Consider the following 25,769-nt stretch of genomic DNA (forward strand, 5'->3'; position numbering starts at 1 on the left):
GATAAATTGATGCTTACCGCTAATAAGATTCATCTTAGGCAAACCATGGCTTCAACTATTGTCTGATAACATATATTTTACGATTATAATGCTATTTGTCAATAAAATTGTGTGAGGTGCCTTTAGGTGCAGCAAACAGTGTTTCAAAAATTTTAAAAATTTTTAACGATTTGTTTTTATTTAGGCTACATCAAACTTATAAAACGAATTTATTTCAGAGGCAGAATTATAATCGTGACCGGTCATTTAAGGCATTTTAAATGTAGAAATCAATAAGGCAGAACTGTTAACGTCTAAGGAAAGACAAAAAATTTTTTAGTGAAAGACCTGGCGAAAAGTTTTTTTTTAATCGAGTAAGACCTTGTTAGCTGTCTGCCACAAAGTACACTGTAAAATAAGGGAGTTAACTCATGCCCAAAAAACGACTCTTCGAGTTGAAATTCTAACTCAAAATTTTTTTTTGTTTAGTTGGGAAAGATAATCTTGCTAATAAAAATGTTTTTCCATACTGTCATTTCCCTATAATGTCCTTATGCTTCACGCGTCAAAAAACTCAAAAATCCTGAAAATTATTTATTTTCTTTTTCCTTTATGCATTTCTGCAAATACAATCTCTCGAAGCCATACTTTTTCCACACTAGCTGCACGGTTTTTAAAATTGATTTTAACGGGTTCAGCATTGAAATTAAAGATGTTTCTCCTGATTTCTTAAGACGTCATATTTGTCGAATATGGCTTCTCAACAACTCGTCTCCCGTAATTCGCATCGTTACATAGCCTATGTTTTTTGAAAACAAGTAGGCTTTACCATTAGACTCAATTTTTAAAATCTCAATTTTTGCTCAATTCTTAATTTTTTATTCAATTTTGTTGACAGGGAAGATCTCAAGTATTTCCTTTGAAACAGTAGGTCGAAAAAATAATGATTACTTGATGATTGGTTCGATTCAAAAAACTAATTGCGTGAATCGAAAATTCCGTTAAAGCACCGTAAAAGATCAAACTTATCATGGGTTTTCTAACCACTAGTGGATAATCGTAGGTTAAAGTGCTAGGCATTGACACATTTTCTTAAATCAACACTTTTTAAAAAAAAAGAAATGTTTTTGACGCTTTTCCTGGCCACGACCCGATATTAATCTTCCAAGAACTTCTTACAAAATGGAATTGTTCTCACAAGATTTTTCCAGACAATTTTAGTATTGCAGGATCGTACAAGACTTTTAGACTTTTCTAATTTTGCAACATCTTGCCAGATGAATGGTTATTTTTCTAGATAATAGTATCTCAATTTTCTGTGGTGCTCTGCTCACATTGTTTCTTGTATGCGCAACCATCTTATTATCTTCCATTTTCGGCAGAGAATTTCCCAAAAATAGTTGCTGGTATTTTAAGAGATGTATTTAAACTACTTAATTTTATTGCTAAAATATCCCTATCCCTGTGCCATTGAACAAAATTGAAACAACCTGGTAAACGCCTAAGTGACTAGAAATTTTATCTTGCTTTTTGGGATTTAAACAATGAGCTGTTTTGAAAATCTTTACTGGAAAAGAACCTACTATTTGATAACTTTTATATATTTTTGTTTGCTTTACAATTCACTTTGCTCCTTTACTCTTAAATAATACTTCATAAATTGATGCACCACGCTTGCTTTAACTTTTAACTTCAGCAAAAAAGAACAAATGTTAGCAGTTTTGATAGTAAATGATTTCGAAGAATAAAAAAATAGATGGAGAATACTCTTCGCATCATCTATTCAGTTGCTTATATTTGTTTTTTTCCCTGTATTTTTTCTTGGGTTATTAAAGCTTTTTTAGCTTCTTTACGATATTTTTCAGAGTTTAATCTTACAAGATTCTCATAAAAGGATATTAATTATGGAAGATCTGTAGAAAATTTTGAAAAAAAATGCATTAACTGGCTAGATTCTTGCAACAGTCTTGAAAGATCGTGCAAGATAAACCCCCCATCTACCATATCTAAGGAATTGTGGGTTAGCATGTTTCGTCTTGAACTAGCTCAGTGTTGCTATTTTGATAATAACGCTGGGTGTCCACTCTTATCCCCATTTTTGGCGGTGGAATCGGGCCCGGAAAATCCTCAACCCAAAAAAGCTGACATCAAACTCGGCGCTTCAGGTTCTGTCGTCGAAAAAAATGTGCAATGTATAGTTAGGTTTCCAAAGCTTAAAAATCGTATTCTCTGGTGATTAAGCTATATAACTATTGCTAAGATCGCTGCAGACCTATATAAAACCTGGTCAGACAGCCACTGATCAAAACGACCTCTAAACCTCCTCCATTCGATTTAAATCTGTCACTGATCATGCGACCATTAGCACCTAATGAGATTTCCATGAGAGTCAAATAACCTGTCAAAATGTTCACGCGGCTAGCATCGCATCCGTACGCCGTGATGAAATCCTCTGTGAGATGTTACAAGATTTTTTACCAATAGTTTATATCTTATAAGATCTTGCAAGATATTAAAACGACAGACCATATATTAAAATATATTACAAGGCAGAGTCGAACCTATAAGATGTTAGATTGGTTGGTAATACCGGCCAATGTTGGTGCGTTGGAAGTTGCCTGAGATCTGACATTCGATTGATTATTCCATTTCGAATAACGCAAATAAATTTTCAAAATCATCTTGCAAAATCGCCATAGGGTGGTATATTTTTCTTTAAAAGTTTCGAAGAGAATATTTTCATTCTGCAATTTGAATCTTTTGTTTCAATTACTAAAACTGGCTGTGCTAATTTATGATCAGCGAAGGGCTAATATATTATGATAAAAGTTAAATTTAGGCAGACTGAATTTGCAAAACAGGTATTGTTTGCTAATCCTGCTGTCAATATCTAGTGACAACGGTGCGTCGAAACCGACAAGCTACTGCGTTTACCAGCGCAGTTCTATAATCAAAATCAACTGTTTTTCAAGAAGTTGTAGCAATTTTTAGGTTGTGAAAACAGAATAAAAGTATGGGAACAGTTTTTACGATACCTGAACACAATTAAACTTTTCTGCATTATATTCCTGTTTCGAAGTAACTAGTGTGTGAATCGAGGTGGTCGGATTCCGAATCATTTCAACCTTCAAACTCAACGTGTTTTTTGGAGTATCAAGATAGATTGCTACAAAGCAACTATTCATGGAGCTTGCGATTGCAAAAGCACCGAAGGAACCTTTTAATTTAAAATTACAATCAATTTTTTAAAGAGCTTCAGAAAAAATGAGCAATACGTGAAGTTCCAAACCGCGCGGCAAATTTTTCAACCATCTTTTTTGTTGGTTTAACTAATTTGTAATTTTGGAACCTTTAAAATCTAATACAAAACTTGATTGGCTGCAATTTTTATGTTCTTATCGTAACTTTACAGACGGTTGAAAATTCCAGACAGAAATGAACTCACTTCTTCCGTGGTAAAATCGACCTCTGATTTGACCACGTCTGACCGCAACAAAACTATATTCAGACTTCAAGGCCTCTAATATTTTTAAAGCACTCATTGATATTCCTAGCCAAAAAAAGTCTCGAATAAAATTGGAAACAATTGTAAATATAATCTACAAACCATTAACAAACAAAATCTATGAGTTAAGCTTCTGAATGCATTGTTTTTAATTGGTGTGAGTTAGGATCAAACCAAAAGTTTGGTTCTGAATACATAATTTGGCAAAAACTATGTTGTAGTCAGCTTAAATTTTGTTTAATGACATACAATTGTATGAATAACTTAAATAGTTTCTTTGTTACTAGGTGTGCATATGTTTAACTCTATGTTTAAATGGGACTGTCTTGTCTGGGACTGTTTTGTCTGCTTTCTGGGATTATTGTGACTGGGACTGTTTAGTCTGGGTATAATTTGCCATTTGAGACGGCTTTGTCTGAGACATTTGTTTGTCTGGGACTGTTTTTCTGTTCACCATTGCGAACAAAATGTACACTTAACCGATAGTCCAGAACAAAAAGTCTTTAATTCATACCTTTGTGTAAAAACATTTCCCCGAAACATTTTCATTGGAACTTTATTTAAATTGTTTATAATTTTTGGAACATCTTGTTTGTACTGTCTGCGTTCCAATTTACACGTCACTTCCACTGCTCATTGTCAAAAAAATTTTTTCTTAAATCAGCAAAAGATCCTTTCTCAAACAATTTTAAGGAAAAACGAAATTTTTATTGTCAGCTGTCAATCGGTTATTCGGCCAAACATAAACCAGATCTCTAATCTGACAGGCTTGCGCCTAAAAGCTTGCTCCAAATGTCATTTTTCAACCCTTCTACTATTGACGTAAGAATATTCGCCTATTTTCTTATAAAACATGTATAGGCCGTGCAGTTTTCACTAAAAACGAATTCAGCTAAAAAGATAGTTGCTGATGAAAATTCAGGTGTAATTGTATCTAAGAGATCATCATGCTTTTGTGAGCAAGTTTAGTTTCTTCAATTATGCTTATGGCATCTATTATCTCAGCATAATTCCAATTTGAGGCTTTGGTCTTCTTTGATGGGTAGTAGCCCACATCTGCAAATTAAAGTAAAGTATTTTGTCTCGTGTTTTATTTTGCCAGAAAACAGAAAAAAAATCAAGAGAAGCTCAAATGAAAAAACCAAATCTGTTTTCTGACAAAAGACAAGTTCATTTTTGCTTTTTTTCTTGAGTAACTTGAGTAGCTTTCTTTCCTAATAGTCTCTTCTACAGGCGATTTTCCATAATTTTTGTGAAACAATCAACACTGGATTAATACAGTGCAGGTTGTCAAGGAAACAAAAAAAACTCATTTTTTGTCCTAAACAATTTCGAATTAGAAAATATAAGTAACAAAAGTTTAAATCATATCTGATTTCATAGTTTTAAAAATTTTTGTTATCTTCTGTGCTCTTTAGTAGTGTTGTTTCTTTGTTTTATTGAAAACTTGTTTCCATGAGCTCAATTACTGTTCTATAAGATTAATCTTTACTTACAGAAGGAAATATGTTTTCCGATAACATGTTCATATGCGCCGGTGAAATTATAAGCTTCGATAGACATGAAAACCTAGAGATTTTCTTGCTCTACAGAACCTAAAGACAACAAAAATGTTCAGTAGAAACACTCTCAAACTCAGTCGCTTAAGGATGTTGCTTTTTATATTCAAGAAATGTGCCTTATTTGCGTTCGGAAGAGAGTGCTTTGAAGAGTGCTATGGTCGAATTAGTGATTGTGTGCTTGTGTGCACCCTTTTTTGCATACTTTTTTCAATAGTTCAATTTATTCCAGCGCGCAATCAACCTGATGCTATATCAGAATGAAAAAGGAGCAAGATTCAAAAATTGATTTGAAAAAATGGAAATTAGGCTGCTAGACGTTTTATTGCTCTACAAAACCTAAAGACAACAAAAATGTTCAGTAGAAACACTCTCAAACTCAGTCGCTTAAGGATGTTGCTTTTTATATTCAAGAAATGTGCCTTATTTGCGTTCGGAAGAGAGTGCTTTGAAGAGTGCTATGGTCGAATTAGTGATTGTGTGCTTGTGTGCACCCTTTTTTCCATACTTTTTTCAATAGTTCAATTTATTCCAGCGCGCAATCAACCTGATGCTATATCAGAATGAAAAAGGAGCAAGATTCAAAAATTGATTTGAAAAAATGGAAATTAGGCTGCTAGACGTTTTATTGCTCTACAAAACCTAAAGACAACAAAAATGTTCAGTAGAAACACTCAAACTCAGTCGGCTAAAAATACCCTATTTTGTCTCAGCAGATAAAAGTTGTTCGACAATTGCATTCTTTCATTTTTTACAATGAATTCACCTTTGAGGACGCTCGGAAGCCAATTGACCTTGAAGGGCACACCAAATCACACTGACTTTCGAAAAAAAACTAAATAAAAACTGTTTCCCAAAAATTTTCAACCTTGAATCAATTTATTCATAAGTTCCTTTTAAAAAAACAAATCACGAACGAGCACATAGATCTCTGCAAAAAATTCGTTTGAGATTTTTATTCGGCATTTTTACTCAACATTATTATGTATCAATATTATTGGGTATGTCCAATCTTTTAATATTTTTAGAATTTATTTCAGTTATTTTCCTGCTTCCATATTTCCTGGTTTTATCTCGGGGAGATTATTACATCAAATAGAGCTCTCAATGAAATAAAATGACAAACAAAAAGTTAAACACTCAAATTTAAATTATTTTAGAATGATATTCTATTAAGGAATTATCGCACAATAAAATAATTTTTGTCTAATCTGAAGCAATGAACTAAAAAGCGTGAAATGATTTGGTCAACTGATAATGGATTAAAGTAATGGAAACACCCGTTAGCAAATAATCTTTTCAGGCAAGAAATTATTTCAGAAAGCAAACTAAAAAGATTTCATAAAATATCATACACTAACTGATCTTTTCAACGTCATATGTGAAATAATAAATATTATTATTAATGACATCAACCAATGAATGCACGTGTGAGCGCATAATTATGTAAGAACTTCAATGCACAGAATTCGAAAAAATTTGCTCAAAGGAATAATTTTTTTCAAAAATACAGCAGTAAAGCGCTTTTCTTACATAATTCTTATAACAATATTATAAAACCGCTGGTAAATGTAATCATCGCCTAAACAATTGGAGTTTTTAGACAAGCGTTAATTGTAAATGTGCGATAATAGCGAACAGTTTCTTTGAAAAGATAGCACAATATTTTGAATGAACAACATCGATATTAGAAGCAGCAAATGAGAAAACAGATCAGTCAAAAACTGTCCTTCCTTGTCACTAGATGTTTTCAAAATAAATTTAAATGAGAACTACCAGAAATTTTAAAGAAAAACGTTGAAATTTTTACTAAGTAAACAACAAATATTGATCATTTTTGTGATCAGATTGTTCCATTTTTATTTAAAAAAAAAGTATACCTCTAATCGCGTCTCAATTAATCTGAGATGATGATAAGTCGTTCGGCTAATTAAGTTTAGTTATGACTTGAAGATCACGGTTAATTTTCTCTAGCCTAAAGATTTCGCAGTTAATTAAATGTACAAATTTTTTTAAAATTTTATCAAAATATGTATCTAGAATTGTTTATTATGATCTAAGTTATTAAGTTTAGCTATAACCTGAAGTTTACATATAACTTCAATTGCGCTTAAACAGTGACAAGGTGTTTGACTATTCAAGTTTATCACCACTAGTATTATTAGTAATTGCAGTAATGACGTCATACTATGTGGTCAATGTGAGGCTATGCACTGGTGAATGTACTCGCTGCACGTGCACTCTTGCAAGAGGTCTTGAGGGAATGCCTGGACGTATGTGGTAATTGAGACCTCATTTCTCCCACTCACTTTTTTGAAGAAGGAGTAAAGCACGTTGTCTGGCTCGTCTGAGGGGAAGTATTCTTCCATCAATGAGTCTATCTTTTCCTCCTTTCCTTTGCCTATAATAAAGCAAAAAAAGTTTGATTTTCAGATCGAGGATTAAGAATGGGGCGAGTATGTCACTTGACCTTTAAAAATTATCGTCAGTCGGTCAAGTAATACTTAAAGGTCAAGTGACATACTCGCCTAATCTTTAGGATCTGACAAGTTGAAAGTTTGATTTTCAGATCCTAAAGATTCGGGAAGTATGTCACTTAACCTTTAAATATTACTTCAGTAATAACTGACCATCAAGTATTACTTGAGTAGCGTTCAAAAACATTTTCCGCCGGCACCTTGATGGCGAGGATCTTCATACTCAAAATGTCTCTATTCATCAGTTTTTCTCGGTCGATCTTTTTTTTGTGATAGAAGTATGAATGGTATCATTGGAAATCTCTTCTGAGGCTGAGAATTTAATTTCTTTTAATCAAAACGCAAAATTTGGCTGAACGACCTACAAAGTAAAGCTTTTAGTAATTACTCGATTAAAAAACTAAACATTCCAAAAATAAATTGGGTAAAAGTAAAGCTTAACAAAACAAACACGCTTGCTCCGGTTGAGGTTTTCTCATAAAATTGGTTTAAAATTTCCGCTGACAGCCGCTATACAGAATATTCTTTTGCTGAGAAGTCTTACAAAAAGGTTATTGTGCTGAATTTTCAAAGCATTTCTTATTTAAATAATTACGTGAAATTTATAACTGAAATTGTTTTCAGCGGCTGTCAAAGCATTTCAACAAATTTCTTCAGCATATTGAGCAGATAATTGTATTATTTTTTCCAATTTTTTGGCGGATGACAATACAGTTTTTATATTTAAGCATTTCTAAGCACAATAAGAACAACTTTTTAGCACTTGCATGATTTCCGGACTTTCATTGCACTATTTCAACAATTTCGGTGTTTATTTTTCGTTTGTTTCCAGACTAGTCAGTTAGTAGTGTTTGTCAGTAAAGTCATGCAAGAAAATGAATAGAGGTGCTGTAGTTTCTGGAAGTGTTTTTGAAGTAAAGAAATTAAGGAATTTGTAAAGAATGAGTTTTGTAAAAAAAAACTTGTGAAAGTATTGCGCTAATCCTGCTGAATTATGAGATACTGCAATTTACGTAACGATTGCGCTGAGATGACCCTGAAAATTTTAAATTATGTAATTTATACAAGAAATCTTTTGAAAATTAAGCTATTATTGATAATTGCGTGGGAGTAAAGGTCCTCTTGAAATGTCTTGAAGGTCCTCTTGTCTGAAAAAGAGATTTAGTAAGTAGGGTGCTGAGATGGTGTCAGGTTTTAGAGAAAATGGTGCTGAAATTATGTAAGAAACGTTTTAAAAGCAATAATTTTAATTTTTCCAAAAGTGCAAAAAGCTGATAATTTATTAGAGATTAATTGACCATTACCAAAAAAATGAATTAATCAAAACTAAACATTGATTAAATTTACATTTCTTTGGCCAGTGAGGGAGTTAGCAGTTTTTCGTGAAAACTGAAAAATCAAGATTTATTTAAGCTTTCTTCAAAGTTGCAGTTTTTGCTTGTTTCTCTAATTCGGGAACTTGAGAAATATGACTTGGAAAGTAATCACAGCCATTTCCATATTTCCCAAGATAAAATGAAAAATGTCTATTTGGTTTTGCGAAAACAAAACAAAATTATCCAAGTTGTTATCAAAATATCGAAAAATGTAGATTTTTCTTTTCTTATTTCTTCTTATTTCAGGCTCAGTGATCGTTAACTTTTGAAAAATAGGCATATATGCTTCCTCAGTTCCGCAGAAACAAATTTCTTTATTTTTCGAATATTCTCTGTTAAAATTGCTAGAGTATTTTATTATTAATATTTCAGGTACAGTTTTGGACAAACAGCATAGAAAAAAGCAGTCAATTTCAATTAAGAAGAAAAACCCACGGAAATAAGCCTTCATTGAAATGATCCCTCACTGAAATAAAACCCCGCTTGAGTTTTAAAAAGCTGCGCATTTAGCGCGTTTGAACACGCCTCGCGGGCCATGGCCACTCCTAAGCAGCCCATGGAAGTTCATATGAAACTATCACAACCGAAAAATTTATCGCTATCAAAATTCAATTTTAAAATGGTTTTTTTTCCGTGGGAATTTATTTCGAATCTAAAATCAAGTGAGTTTTTTTTTGAGTGAGTTTGTTTCTTAGACACTTCAGGTAATTTGTACTTCCTATCTTTTCTTTCTGTAACACCAGTACATGTTTGCAATTTTTGAATAAAAACTAAAAATTTAGTGATTTTAGGGGCACGGACCAAATGTTGTAGCTACTGTAGTGAGCCAGCTCTCGTTTTCAAAAAATTGGATTTAACTAATTTTCGTCGGCTAATTTTTTTAAAATAAAATGAAATCTTTGTGTACCGCTTGTAGATGAGTACGGTGAACCCTAATTTTTAGTGAAAATATGTTTTAAATCATACTCCTTCTTATAAAGATTATCGTAAGATGCTTTCAAGTTGATGCGTAACATAATAAAACCAAACTATACATTTGACCCCTCGGAATGTAACTGTCAAGAATTGATGTTTTATACCTTTATAACGGTATATAAAAAATGTAATGGCTAGTACGATCTTCCATTAGCATGTTATCAGGTGAAACCGTAATCAGGTGAAAAAGTAGCTATAATTTGTTCACGCAGGTTGATGAAAACAAACGTTTCATTCACGTGGTGGGGGGGGGGGGAGCAGTTGCAAATTTTGCATTGTTGAATGTACCTGCAGTTTTGAATTTGTTATAGAGCATTCGTTTGAACTCGACTGTGTCTAGTCCTCCTGACTTGTTGGTGTCGGAGAGGGCGAAGAAGTAGAAGAAGTTTGAGGGCTCTCGGAATGGCGTCACCTGAGAACCATTTACTTCAACAAAACTCAAAACACATTCCTAGATAAACAACCAACACTTTTGCAGTCATACAAAGATTATATACGATTGTGGTGCAGACTTAGCTGCAGCTGTCATTGAACTTCAACTATCACAGAAATATTCGAAGTACTATTACACACTAATAAAAGTTCAGGTAAGTATACCTGAAAAAAAATTAAATTACCTGAATTGTTCAGGCGTTTTTGCCTTAACGTAACGAATTTTAGCTTACCTCGACTTTAACTGCAAAATGCTTGAAAAATTGAGCGGGTACCACCTTAACTTTTACTTTACCTTAAAAATATCGGATCATGACATTAAATATGCCATAATTTTTAAGATAAACAGTAAAAGCTCAAGAAATTTTTAACTTCAAAATTAAGGTAAACAATTAAAATTCTTTTAGAGATAGTTTGGGTAAACTAAGGTAAGTGATAAACTTAAGATAAACCATACTTTCAACTCACTTCCCTTAATGACCACTTAAAAAATGTTTTCATTACTTTTCTTTGGCCGAGTTAAACTCAATAACTCATCGAATGTAAAGACATGACTAATTTAAAAGTGAGAAAGTGATAGTAGTGCACAAAGGGACTGATTGCAATAATCTTACAAAGACAAAGAGAAACTGCTTTTTCAAGGAAAAAATACATAAAGATCGAGTGAACAGACAAAACAATCCCAGACAAAACAGTCCCAGACAAAACAGTCCCAGACTAAATAATCCCAGAAAAGATATGCAAACCAATTACTTAAGAAAATTATTTTTATGATTGCATTTCTTTGTACAAATATTAAGCTGATTACAACATAGCTTTTGCCAAATTACATATTTTGAAACAAGTTTTAATCCTAATTGATATGAATTATAAACAATGAATTCAGAAGCTTAACACAAAGATTGTTTGCTAATTGTTTGTAGGTTATATTTATGATTGTTCCGTATAATTATTCGAGACTATTTTGTTTGGGAAAATTCTGTCTGCTTTAAGTGGATCATTTTGACTGTGACTGCTTTTCTGAATATTTGCAAATTGTGACTGTTTTGTCTGGGACTGTTTTGTCCGGGATTGTTTTGTCCGGATATGAAAAAATGCCGGACATGCCGGAAAGTCCGGACAAGAAAGAATGAATGAAGGAAATATATACAAGGCTTTTGACCTGAAGCATTACAGTGACAAGGTCTCTTATCAACTCAATAGATTAAATCAATTAGCATTTGTTGACGTTGTCGAGATTTGATTAAAAAAAAAATTTTGCAGTTTGGAATTCGACGCATATCGGAACATTTATTATTGGGCAAAAAAGTGGAGAAAAGATGGAATAGAAAATAACAATTTATCAGCGGTAAATCAAGCATATTTGGTTTCTGGTGGCGGTCAAGCAAGCCGATAGGCAAGCAAGCCGAATTTTGAAAATGAGGTCAAGTAAGCCGAAAAATTTTGGGATACCCGTATTTTAAGTTGCCCCTGGCGGGACGGTGGGGGCGCTTCGCGCGCGTCGCGGTCTTCGCCGCGATAACTGGCCCGCGATTTTTGGATTACATCCCACAGCGGATGAGAGGCATGGCCATGGACAGCGGTACGCTGAGGCCTGTACCCCATAGATCTCTAAAAATTGACGTATTTTTAATTCTTTGGTGCATTGGAATACATTATGCACTATAATGCTACGCGCAGGATTGATTGTAACGGCTAACAATGTATTATTTCTGATAGATTACATAACTATTACATAACTTTTGGCTTGTTTTTTGTCTGCTTACTTTTACTTCGGCTTCATTTGCGTTCGTCGTGATTTCTGGTATCAGAATAATTGCATTGTGGAATTTGTATTTGCTTGATGAACAATAAATATTATTTAAGCAGTGATCAGATATCGAAAACAGATACTGATTCACTTTACCCTTTCCTTGCTATGATACCACCTATGACAATGTTTGTTTGCTTTTTTGTTGGTTTGTTTGCCATTAAATTTTTCTGAGTTCAAAGAAAAATTAATAATTTGGTTTTCAATAAAGAATAAAAATTTAACTAGTTAACAGAACAAGTGCATTGTGGAATTTGTTTTTGCTGAATGTCCAAAAAATATAACTTAGGCAGTGATCAGATATCGAAAACTGATCTTGATCCATTTTACTCTTTAATTTTTTGCTATATAACCTCTGAATCCGATGTTTTGTTTGCAGGTGCGCTTGGAACTGTGTAAGGTGTCTCGTTTGAGCTCGAAAAAACAAGGTTGTTTTGATTGTTTTTTTTTAAATCTTGACTGATTTCCGGATAGAATGATTAATGAGCAGAAAACATTGACTTATGAGAAACCCGTGCGACCTTAGACTAAGACAGTTCATACGGTAGATCAGACCATTCACAATTGTCTTATGAAAAATCTTATTTATTCAGCTCTTACACAAACGTGCTGTCTGATCATAATTATCAAACTTCGATATGAGACAAATTTAAGCAAAAAAATAGCGCGGTAAGAATTCTGAGCAAATCTCTTAAATTAAACACTAATAAGGGGGAGGGACGAGGAATATAACTGAGATGAGTAAAAAGCCTCACGAGGCACTTGATGAAGCAGACAGCCTCCAAGTTGTCCCCGAATTGTGAGCCCTGGGCTTTTAGGTGGGTGTCAAACACATCATCATAATTGATGTCTCGCATGTCGTCGTCTTCAAGGTCAAAGTCTTTGCTCAGGATCAATCTGAAACAACGTAGTTACCCAAATTCCAAATTTTGTGAACATCAGTTGGTTTTTAATATTTTTTTTCACCTTTCGGCTAAGTTTCTACTATTTTTTCAAACATTGTTAGAACTGTTTATCATAATAGTAGTCGTTATATTGTTAAAGAGAACAAACGGTCGCTGAATCAATCATTTTAGCTCATTTTACAAAGCCTTCAGTAGATTTCTTTGAAAAACTAAGTATTATTTTTTATTTAACTTTCGATCTGATACTGTTCTTTCAAATTAAGAGAATATCAACTGTAACGTTTATTCAACTATCTACGTGCAAACGAATACTACAGAGCCTCCTTTTTGTTCTATTTTGCATATCAACATTAGATTTGATTGAAAAATATCCTAAAAATACAACAGCATTCCATTAATTGTTGAATAAATGACAACACACATATGCTCAAAAAACGGGACTATATATATATATATATATATATATATATATATATATATATATATATATATATATAAGTAGTATTCATATCTGCCATGTTACTGGAGGGGGGGGTCCGGACCCCCCCCCCCCCTACAAGAACTCTCACCACCGAAAAACTGATTTTCTCTTAGTGAAAGCAAGTTTTTTGGTTAAGTTTCGCCAGCCTGAGAGAAGTTCTTGGGTTAAGTTGGCTGGCGAAACTTAACCAAAAAACTTGCTTTCACTAAGAGAAAATCAATTTTTCGGTGGTGAGAGTTCTTGTAGGGGGGGGTGTCCGGACCCCCCGCCCTCCAGTAACATGGCAGATATCTGCTGTTGAAATGTTCGCTGTATATAGAATTAGGTGTTACCTAAGTTTTGAACTCTCACTAAATCTTTTTGGTGAAAACATAAAAAACCTAATATAAGACACCAGAAGCCTAAAATTTTTCAAAAAATTTCAAAAATTTTTTCGAAAATTTTTCCAAGTTTTTCAAAGTCCTAAAATGGTCTGAAATGGATTTTGCGCTATAAAAGAGCACTCAAAAGTGATTTTTTGTTGACTTCACTTTTTTCACCTAAGTAGTATAGGGGTCAAAACATAGCAAAATTTCGAATTTTTGAAAAAAATTTTTTTCAAAATTTTTCAGAGTCCTAAAATGGTCTGAAATGGATTTTGCGCTATGAAAGAGCACTCAAAACTGATTTTTTGTTGACTTGAAAAAACTTCTCAGATAATGCGTTTATTATAAAAGATAGAAAAATTTTCTTGAAAAAAGTCAATTTTTGTCAACTTTATTATTTTCATACATAAAAGTAACTTTTGTTCATTTATTTATTTTTCTGTTTGAGAATCAGCATGACAACCATAGCAACAGTAGATTTGAAAAACATTCATGAAATTTACAAACAAACAAAAGTCGACTATCCGGAACATAGTGAACGATTCGTATACTTTTTGGCAGCATGTCTTTATCTGGACCCAGAAATTAACTTGGAAATAGTTCTCAAGTTGAGACCATATGGTGGTCTTATAGGTATAGACAACTCTTCACTAGACACTTACCTGAAGTCTTATAATTTCCTTCGATTACTTGCAATACTTCACGACGCTTCAGGGTTTATCGCAGAGCATAGACAGAAAGGCCCTGGATATTCATACGTTTTACCTTGTCCAATCACAAACGCCTACATTGGTCACATGACTGGATTAATGTTTTGCCTCTTCGTGAAAACTTTTAAAAGGAATTTGTTTAATTTGCTGGAATGTTGAAGCCAGAAGTTGTTGTCTTAGATGTTGAAGATTTTCGTCATAAGAAATCGGGTTTTATAATTAAGGAGTTATCGATTTGCTCAAACAACTACACAGACACAATCTTGTTCCTTCCACCAATTTCTTACAACTCACTATCCGCTAGTGAGAGAAAATCTCATCAGTGGGTTAGTAGGTTCTTACACGGTTTGTTGTGGAATAGTGGCAATTATCCTTACTGGTTTATATCTCAAATTTTTATTGCAATTAAACTTCGATTTCCTTCAGGAAAGTTTTATGCTAAAGGGAAAGAGAAAACTGAATCACTGCAAACACTTTTACAGAAAGAAGTGATAGATTTGGATACCCTTTCATGCCCTAAAGTTGAGGAAATTGTTTCCCCAATTAAACATTTTACTTGTGCTCTACACTCTCTTTACTTGCCTGAGAAACAAAAGAAAAGACATTGCGCTAAAAGAAAAGCACAGTTGTATTTCTATTGGCTAACATTGCCCGCCAATGAGCCGTCGAGTGGAGAAGGTAGCTCCTTCAGTTCTTCAAGTGAATTTATCTCCAAGTTTGACAGTATGCAGTTGCATAACGAATGATAATCAAATAAATCTATCTTTGGTCAGAGAGGAAAAAATAGAATCACGTGGGCAATCCATTCTGAGGAAACAACAGATTATTTGCAACTTATCGGAGGTTGAGACGCTGAAGAAATATCTTTCACTGCTCGAATATTTTCAAATGTACCATGTCTTTACAAGAGAAAATGAGAAGAATGAAACTAACCCCTTTACCTATGCACAAGTCGCCAACCCCAGTTCAAGTGAGCCTGGACGACGAAAGTCTCCCTGATGAAATCAAACAGATAGTCAGCAAGGGAAACGCGAAGTCAATTGTCTACTACGCAAAGGATTGTGACATGCAATCGAACTACAAAGTGACTTTCAAGAAAGAAGACAAAGACTCTAGATATACTACATATGAATTTTTTATGATTGAGAGAGTTACTAACAAAATAATGAGCTAACACAAAAAACTGATGTTTTAATTCATTTTTGGTCAAAACGTCTTTTCAAATGAGTGATAAAGAAGACCAGATAGATTCTCCTGCTGGAATAGGTTTGAATGATTTAGTTTTCAATGAAGAAAATCAAGAGAGACGCTCATGGAAATTTTGTAACTCTAGACTACCACGATCAGAAGTAGTGTATTTTACTCAAATCGTAATAATACTGTTTCTTATTGGTGTGTCCTTGATCAAACTTGTGTTTTTTCATCTTGATTGTGAGGAGTCAACATTTTGGTTTTCATTGCTTTCATGCACAGTTGGCTACGCGCTTCCTAATCCGAAGCTATGAACAAGATAATTTCAACAAACGATGGACTATTCATGGCTGTTTGTGGGCCATCATGCTGTGGTAAAACTGAGCTCATATTCCAAATGCTACTGAGAAACACTTTTTACCCAAAATTTAATTCTATTTACTACTTCTATCAACATGAGCAACCAAAGTTCAGCTCTATAGAGCGGAACTTGAACATTTTTTTCACAAAGTTTTATGGATTTGATTTCATTTCACAGCTGAAAAACTGTCTGCTTGTTTTTGACGATTCTTGCGAGGAAATTTTCAACGACAAAGAGTTTTCTAAACTCGCAACTGCTGGACGTCATAGAAATATTAGCGTCATTTACGTTAAGCATAACTTATTCCAACAGAGTAAATGGTCAAGAACAATTGATCTCAATACAACTCACATCATTTTGTTCAAATCACCTAGAGACATACAGCAGATCACCTATATTGGCAAACAGTTGAACAACACAAGTTTTTTAAAAGAAAGCTACGAGTTAGCAACAAAATTACCCTTTGGTTACTTACTCATCGACTTGGATCCAAAAACTTCAGACTTCTTGCGTTATTGTTCAAATATTGTACAACCAGGTCCTACAATTTTTTATCTACCTTCCTCCAAAGCGGTTATAACTAATTTGACAGATGAGAGAGAAAGAGATATGTATGCTAAAGCAAATGCTCGAGCTGGCTGATATTAATTTCAGAAAGTTCCTCAAAGAAGCACCAAAAAGTTTTAAAAATATTCTGTGCGAGTGTTTGCTCAATGTAATCAATGGCAATGTTCCAGTCAACAAACAGCTACTAAAAAATCATGAGGACTCATTTCAGCAGTTATTATCAAAGGAAACAAGTCTGAAGAAAAAGCGATTTATTTTGACGAGAAAATCACAACTTATCAAGGCAATAGCATTCTCGTGCTATCTTTACTTAAAAGTCAAATAATGCATGCAGAAGAATTCGTTTTGATTCCCAAGAGAATGTTCATATCAAAAAATCCAACCAAGGAAGAAATTTTTGATAATCCATTATATCAACAAAAAGCCACTCAGTTATCGCTCCTACAAAGATCTAATCCAAACTTTGAGCAGAGCAGTGGAAAAAAAGATGCTGACACAAGCACTGATAAACTGATCACGAGAACAAGGAGTGTCGGTGATGGAACAAGTGATCGAGATGATGTAAAATCAGAATCATTTGTTAGTGATGACAGTGAAATCGAACCTGTTGTGAAAAAACGGAAAGATTCAGCCTTTGACTCAATAATGCTGGAACTAAAACTAATGGATGAAAATAAAACAAAAAGAGCTGCAATAATCCTGAAAAAAATTTTCGATTCCGATACTGTTTCTATTAGTGAGGAGAATAATGTTCTCCATATTGAAGATGAACCTCAAGGAGTGAGGGTGACAAATTTCTTGTACAATTTACAACAACCTACCAAAAAAATTGACGTGCAAAAGTATTCCAAAATTTTGAGTGAACTTGATATAGCAGCGCACTTGGTTTACAATACACATGCAAAAAAAGTTCTCGATGAGTTTTACAGCGAAGAAGAGGAAGAACAACCGACTCGAAAACAAAAGAAACAGCAACAAAAACAACCAAGAGGAAGATCTGAGACAAAAGAAAAAAGTGCAAAGCCAAAAGTCGATGAGAGCAAAAAGAAGACAGACGAAGACACGAGTAGAAAAGACTGGGCTTTCTATAGATGATGTGAAAAAACTTGATAACCTCTATTTAAAAGGACCTGCGTCATTTGGAAACGCAAAACGACTGCAAAATTTGAGTAAAATATCAATGAAAAAAGTAAAAATGTATCTGGAAACGAAACCATCCCTCACCAAATATCGTTTACGTCGCCTCAGATTTCCAAGGCTTAAAGTAATTGTTAACGACCTAAATGAGATCTGGTCCGTAGATCTAGCATTTGTTGATAAACTTGCAAAGTACAACAGTGGTGTAAAATACCTTCTTGTTGCAGTTGACTGTCTGTCAAGATATCTCAGAGTTGAACCACTAAGAACAAAATATGCTACAGAAGTTGCAGAGGCTTTCAAAAAGATGATCAAGCATAAGCAACCTAAAAAAGTTTGGGTCGATGATGGTACAGAGTTCCTCGGTGCTTTCAAAGCCCTCTGCAATAAACGCGGAATTCATTTATACAGTACGTTCAGTGAGAAAAAGTCTGCTTTTGCTGAAAGAAATATACGTTCCCTGAAAAATATAATATACAGATACTTAAAAGAAAAGTGGACCTATTCATATCTAGATAAACTGGATTCATTTGTTAAAACTATCATTTCTAGAGTTAATCGAACAATCAATCTTGCTCCAAACAAAGTCACAAAAAAAAGACGTTCCGCGACTGGTATCGTTGATTGCGAATACAACATATTCTCAAAAACCAAAATTTTTTTGACGGTGATCTTGTACGAATACTGAAAAAGAAGAGACGTTTGGAAAGGGCTACAAACAGTCATTTACAGACGAGGTTTTTGAAATTTCGTCTGTCCCAACATTGAACCCTCCAACGTATTCTCTTATCGATAACAATAGGGAAATTATCCAGGGTAAATTCTATCAAACCGAACTCCAATTAGTTCGAGAGTCGCCTGTGCAAAATGGCAAATAAACGTTTTGAAGATGAATTTACGGTACATGTAATCTCCTCCGCTTCGATGGAGATCTTCGATCAAACCACATTAGCTTCATTCAGGAATTTTTTCAATGATGAAATACAACTGTCAGGAGACTGGAGAGTAGCTTTGAGTGAAATTATTTTTCCAACAAAAATAGAACACATCACAAACGGAGTCCTAATTTCTTACAGTTTAAGTGGTTTAGAAGATCACCAACGGAATAGCTCTGGAGCCAATGTCATATCACGTCCATATAACGGTGAGCGATTAGCTTTCATGCCAGGAACTTTTGACACTGTGCCACAGTTGTTAGCTACCGTTAAAAGAACTGTTGGTTTACCAAATTTTTCTTTCAGAGAAATTAAAAGTTCCGGTAAATTTGAAATTGTCTTTGGAAAATACGAGGGAGTTACGTTTCCAAGCGATGAAATTCCTAGCATTATTGGTTTCAAGGGCACTCCTGATGGACGAGGAACACACATTGGTTATAAAATGGACACAATTGCAAATAAACTGATGAAAAAAGATGATACTAAAGCTTTTATGGGTGACTTTCCAGCTGATCTGTGCGCCGGGAAACATTTGATATTCATTTATACAAACATTATTGAGTATCAATACGTGGGCGATGCGAAAGCACCTTTATTACGAGTCATTGATTCAAAACAACGATTGAAAAACGGTAGCGTCTGCGAGCTTGAACCAACACACAGAATAGTTTTTCGAATTTGGACTACAAAAAACTTCTTTCATATACAATTCAGTCAATTTCTATAGAACTACGCACCGAAACAGGTCAATTAGTCCCTTTTTCAGGGACCGGAAAAGTCATTTTGACGTTACAGTTTAAAAAATTTGGCGAGTAAAAGCAATGGATTCATACTACACCAATCAAGCATCTGCATTGCCTTATTTTTCTGGGCACTATAGGCAAAGAGGTAGCGGCTTTGGAGCTTTAGCAAGTGGTATCGGAAGAATTGCTCTACCTATTGCAAGATTATTTATTTTACCAGCAGCAAAACGAGTTGGAAAAGAGCTTCTGTTACAGAGCGTACCAGAGTTAATGGACGTTGTCAGCAAAAAAAAAATCTCCAAAGCAAGCGCTGAGAAACACGATATCAAATACAGTCAAAAAGCAAACAGGAGGCTCATTGGCACTGCGAATGAGACAAAGACGAATGAATCGTAGACGATCTAAATGTTCAGGTTCAAAAGCGAGAAAAGGTAGCAAAAAAAGAAAAGTAGTCTTTTCAAAATACAAACAGCCAAAGAGAAGTCGGTCGGATTTCTTTGCCAAAGTTAAAGATGATCGGTAATATGTTACCAACAGAGGCAACACATAGTTCCTTGGATTTATTCGAAAAACCAGCGCTTCTTGTAACTTTTGATGGGAGCTTTTGTCAAAAAATAGGGCCAGTTTACAGTCCTAACGGACCCATGCTTGAGTTTGAGGTTGCTGGAGACAGAAATAATTTTATTGATCTGCAAAAAATCTTCCTGGAAATCAAATGCAAGATAGTTCAGGCTTCTGAAGCTGACTTAAAATATGATGCTGGAGCTGCAGCAGATGTAACCAAAACAGACGCTCCTTACTTTTGTAATAATGTTTTACATTCACTCTTTTCTGACTGTACAGTATCTGCCAACGGACTGAAAATTTCAAATGCAAATGGAAATTATGCTCACAAAAGTTTCATTGAAACTGATTTTTCTCACAACAAAGACGCAAAGACTACTTGGTTGGCTTGCCAAGGTTATTCGTACGAGGATAATCCTGGAGCGATAGCAACAGCTGAAGTTAACAGACGAAAAACTTTGGTTAGACAACCTGCTGAATGTACTTTTTATGGAAAAGTGGCAGTAGATTTTTTTACATGTGATCGAAATCTTTTGAGTGGAGTCACATTGCGATTATCCTTTCGAAGATCAATAGATGATTTTGTTGTAATATCTGACGATGCTGGAAAATCACACAAAGTAAAAATTATAGAAGCTAATTTGTATGTGAGAAAAATGACATTGAACGACGACGTCGTTTCTGCCATTGAAAAAACTTTACTAACAAGCCCAGCGTCCTATCCTTACTTGGAAACTATAACAAAAACATTTCTGGCTTCTACTGGTTTGCAAAGTTGGAAACAGGAATATGTTTTTAGCAGGGAGCCTATTCGACGTCTTGCCATTTGTCTTAACACAAATGAAGCTTTCTTAGGAAGCAAACAACTCAATCCTTTTCACTTTCATAAGTTTAATCTGGAGCAGATATGTATTTATCGAAATGGACTCCCCGTTGCAGACAGCCCCATAAATACAGCTGACGTAAAACGCTTGTACTTCAACACAATGTCAGATTTAGCCTATATTGACATTGGACATGGAATAAGTTTGTCTGAATACCCTAACCATTTTATTATGGTGTTTGATCTCACCAGCACTCAGCAGGCGTCACATGATTTTATTCACCCCGAACTCACCAACTGTTCAATTTCAATTGAACTTAAGTTTTCAGCGGCCTTACCAAGCAACATTGAAATTTTTATAATTGGTGAAAAAGCTAGCACATTTTTCATTGACTCTGCTCGGAGAGTTTCAAAAAATCATATTCTCACAAAAACTGATGGATGAAGATGAAATAAACAACCTCGTTCAACGATGTAAATTGCTAAAAGCATAAATTTCATGGTGTATTTGCTGCTGATAATTTTCCGCTTTGCCTATCTGAGAACAGCTTCATTATAGTAAATGTATCAACTTCTCAAACAATTGGAACACATTGGACACTTATTTGTCGGAAAAACGGAAAATATATTTTTGCAGATCCACTGGGACAAAATCTAACTTCATATAAACATTTACACAATAGACTTGCTTCCTCTGCTGGTAATATTCAAACTGTGTTTTAATTGCTTAGAAACCAACCAATTCAAAAACCAAACTCAATATTGTGTGGCTTATTTTGCATTTATATTGCTCAATACCTTTTTGATGAAAAAGAATTTGTAAAGATGAGTGATGTTGATTTGATACGTTTCACGCTTCATATGATGCTCTAACATTACTAACTTTTGTATTGAAATAATTTTTTTTTCAAAACTTTATTTTTTCTTCACAAACTAAGCGAACACACAAAACATCATTGTCAATATCCAATTTTCCATAACCACTCACAAAGATATCCATTATTTGACAGAAAGCACCAGAATGAGGACCATGCAAAATTTTCTCAAATCTCTTAAGAGTTTCAGTAGACAATCTCAACACTATTTTCTAGGGTTTTGAAAGCAGTACCTCCAATTGTCCGAAGAGTTTTGCAGCCAACGCCATTGACCAAATTGGGTAAACGTTTTTGAATGTTTGTAGTGTCTCCCTTCGTCTGTAACGTTAGACCGTTGTATTCCACAGCTGGCTTCAATTTTTCGAAAACCGTACCGATTGTCTCCAAGTCCTTGCCATTTGAGAATAAACAATTGAAAGTTGTAAATAAGCATGGAACAGAACAAATTTTAGTTTTTTTTAAGAAATCTGTAGTAACATCTGACACATCAAACAAAACATGATAATGATTAGCAGGTAAAACTCCACAAAAAAGGCTATCAGTGTGCATGCATATGGCTGAAACTTTAGCAAACATTGATTTTGGTTTCTCTTCAGTGATAAAAAACCTGAAATTTTTTTGAAATTGCTTGAAGTAACCAGGTGAACGTTCATACATAGCTTCTACCATTTTCAATTGAGCTCTTTAAATTATTCAGAGAATTCGTGTTCGTCGTCTTTTTGTTTTAATTTAGGTTTCTTTGCAGAGGGAGCTTTCAGAGTAGAATCGTTTTCAGTGTTGTCGTTAGCAGCAGAACGAATTTTTCCGTTCTTTTTCGATAATTTTTCAAACTCTTCTAAAGTCAGTGTTATTCTCTGTTGAAGTTCAAACTCTTGACCAACTTTTTTGAACAACTTTAGGAAGATATAAGTTCCTGTTTTGTCATAAGTTTTCAGTGTTGCTCGGATCAAATGTTTTTCACTTTTGGAAACGTCAAAATGAGCGTCTCCAAACTCAGCGTCTGTCTCCGCTGTAAAAGGCATTTTTGTGTTTCTTATTCAATATATTCAACTAACTGTTTTGCTTCAAGAAAAACCGTGTCAATGATTTCGTGCACTAAAATTTTAGAAATTACACGCAGACGCTAAAAATAGAATTGGTTAACTGATAAGAAATACGATCTATTGAGTTAACAGTATTTTTACGTTAGTCCTGTAGGCAAACGCATAAAAGTCTTTATCCTATGTATGCATACAAATTCCCATGGTACTAGAGCCTGCCTTAACTTCAGGGTGGTCTTGTCTGGAAACAATACAACTTTAATGTTTGGTTTAACAGATAAAACCAAAATGAAGAGTACATGTATGACCTTAGGTGTGTCAAGAGACTAACTTGATCAATAAAGTGAACCCAACACGTGTGCCAAAACTTGACGCTTTAACGACATTGAACAACCTACATACTTGTTGAAATTTTCATTCAATTCTATATTCAAGTTCATGCTTGTAATACTGCAAACAAGTGTCTTTTTAAAATAACTGTACCTCAATTCATTTTTGATTCAATTTTTCGTTTCAACATTACTAGTATTTGCTTCAAGGAAACATTATCTTTCAAAATTTTCGTTATTGTTGTTTAACTTCAATTATAACTTAACAGTTCATCTGAATTTTCCAGAGCAATTGCAATGTCTTACCATATTTTGTCAGAAAGCGATTTGTCATGTGAACGCACAATTATCTATCAAACTGTACATGAAAACTTCATTGTAATTGTACAACAAAAACGTTCTCATGAAAAAGAAGAGTGGATAACTCACGACCATTGCATGCTTCCAAAAATATTCATCAATTTTATGGCTCAGTTACCCAACAAACCCGAAACTACTGGTAGTGGATTCATTACATCAGGGGGAATTGTACCACCAACAACACTTTTGCACCCTCTGGAACAATATGATATATCGAACTTACCAATTGGAACCAAAAAATTAATATACAAATACGATTGCGACCGTGTACCATTCTATGAGAACCAGCTCGGTGTTTTGCAAGCATGCGACAACCTAGCAGATCTTTGGGGGCTTCCAAAATCTCCTGAGTCTCCTACAAATCCGTCACCATTTTGCACGCCTACTGCGGACCCCAGTCCAACACTCAGCCCAGATAGCTCAGAGCAGAGTCCTTCACTTTTTTCGAATCTAAAAAGCAACAACTTATGGATAAACTTTGACAGTCCTACAGACACAAACGATCTGTTGAAAAACTTTTCTGGAGAAAACTTTGAGACTCCCACAACTTACAATGGAATTGAAGAACAAGAAGATACCCCTACCAAAAACTTCTCTTTAACTCCCGAAAACACTGAAAACCCCTCAGTTGACAATGCTCCAAAAAAGAGAAAAATTTGACAATGCTCCAACGAGAACTCTTTGACAACTCAAAATAAATTTATTTTTGATGCGCTGATTTTATAAAACTTGAAAACAGTATGGTGTCCTAACTGTATTCTTATTCATTCGCCGCATATTGATCACAATTGGATTTCCATAATTGTATTTTCTTCAGAATATATAATTTTTCATTATCTCTAAGTAAGGAAGCAAAAAATCAAATAAGAAATAAACTATCTTGACATTTTTGCAGAACAATAATTTTCTTCTGAGGGCTGAGAGTCAAATTGAGATATCTCTGCTTACAGTGAACACAAAATCTGTTTGAAGAAACAATTCAAATAACTGAGAAAAATAATTTTTAAAGATTCCTATATGAAAAAATGATATTTAGAAAAGAACTCAGAAAACAAAATTTTAGAGTTTTAATGAAATTTGCGTCCACTTTTCACGAGGTACTGTGAAAGTGATTGAACTAACTGTTAGGAACCGATTAAAAGAATGAAGGTACTAATAAAAATTAATAGAAATATTTTCTATTTTCAACAGAAATTTCACAAAAAATGCAATTTTTAATGATATTTTGAACCTTAACTCAAAAACTTGACATACGATTTTTGATTTTTCTACCTGAATCCATAGGTAAGTGATCTGGAATTACAATTTAATACTTTTGAGGCACCTTTGAAAAAATTTTTTCCTAATGAATTTTTGATTCAAACTTTTTCATTAATTTCTCTCTGATCTTGCGGTGATCAACAAAAACAATGAAAATCTCATATTTGTTCAAAATACTTCGTTTAATATGCATATATTCGCTGAGCAGAAGGCATTCCTTTGATTTGACCCTCCCCTGATCTACAGTAACCGTTCAGTACGTTTCTAAATATAATCAACTTTACTGTTTAATGAAAAGATTGTGTTTAGGACAGAGCCCAAAAGTTGGGAAATTTAACAGTTTTTGTTATCTGAAGCGTTCAGGCTTTAGGTGGAGTTCAGTTTCATGAAACGTTTTCCTTTGATATGACACTCCCTGCTCTACAGTAACCGTTCAGTACGTTTCTAAATTTAGTCAACTTTACAGTTTACGAAAAGATTGTGCTTATTACAGTCCAAAATTAGGGAAATAAAACAGTTTTTGTTATCTGAAACGTTCAGGGGTTAGGTTAGAGTTCAATTTAATGAACCGTTTTCCTTTGATATGACACTCCCTGCTCTACAACAACCAATTGGTAAAATTTTATTTTCGATCAAGTTTACTGGTTAATGAAAAGACTAGTGTTATTACCAAGCAAACATTGAAGGGAAAGAATTTTCGTTATCTGCGAAGGGGGAACTTAGTGTTAGGTTTGCACTCAATTTGAATGAAAACTCTCTCACTTTGCTCTATTATTCATTACAACACGTTTAACAATAACTCAGCATATACTGGCCGATAGAATTTTCTTACTATTCTTATATATATTTCTGCAATAAACTCAAATTACAACTCAAATTCCATAATACAAAGAAAACTTATTATGGGAGTACATGCAATATTTAAGAAGAACTGATAAGCCTAGTTATTGTTCTTGCCATATTTTGCCTATGTTTTACACAAAGGTCTCACACAGAGTTGAAATTTGTAT

The 25,769-nt window shown here is 34.1% G+C and overlaps 1 protein-coding gene across 1 annotated transcript; it reads right to left on the reverse strand.

Annotated features, from left to right (window-relative positions):
- Window positions 1-7,155: 7,155 nt before the first annotated feature.
- LOC142355786 (uncharacterized) lies at window positions 7,156-13,109 on the reverse strand. The gene is made up of 3 exons (XM_075407843.1): window positions 12,869-13,109; window positions 10,160-10,283; window positions 7,156-7,444 (listed from the first exon to the last, which is right to left on the reverse strand). Exons 1-3 carry the CDS (start codon window positions 12,968-12,970, stop codon window positions 7,239-7,241), a joined length of 432 nt encoding a protein of 143 aa, XP_075263958.1. The 5' UTR covers window positions 12,971-13,109; the 3' UTR covers window positions 7,156-7,238.
- Between the last annotated feature and the right edge of the window lie 12,660 nt (window positions 13,110-25,769).

The sequence above is a fragment of the Convolutriloba macropyga genome, unplaced genomic scaffold (genome assembly GCF_964194025.1).
Source record: "Convolutriloba macropyga unplaced genomic scaffold, txConMacr16.3 SCAFFOLD_2556, whole genome shotgun sequence".
Lineage (NCBI taxonomy): Eukaryota > Metazoa > Xenacoelomorpha > Acoela > Convolutidae > Convolutriloba > Convolutriloba macropyga.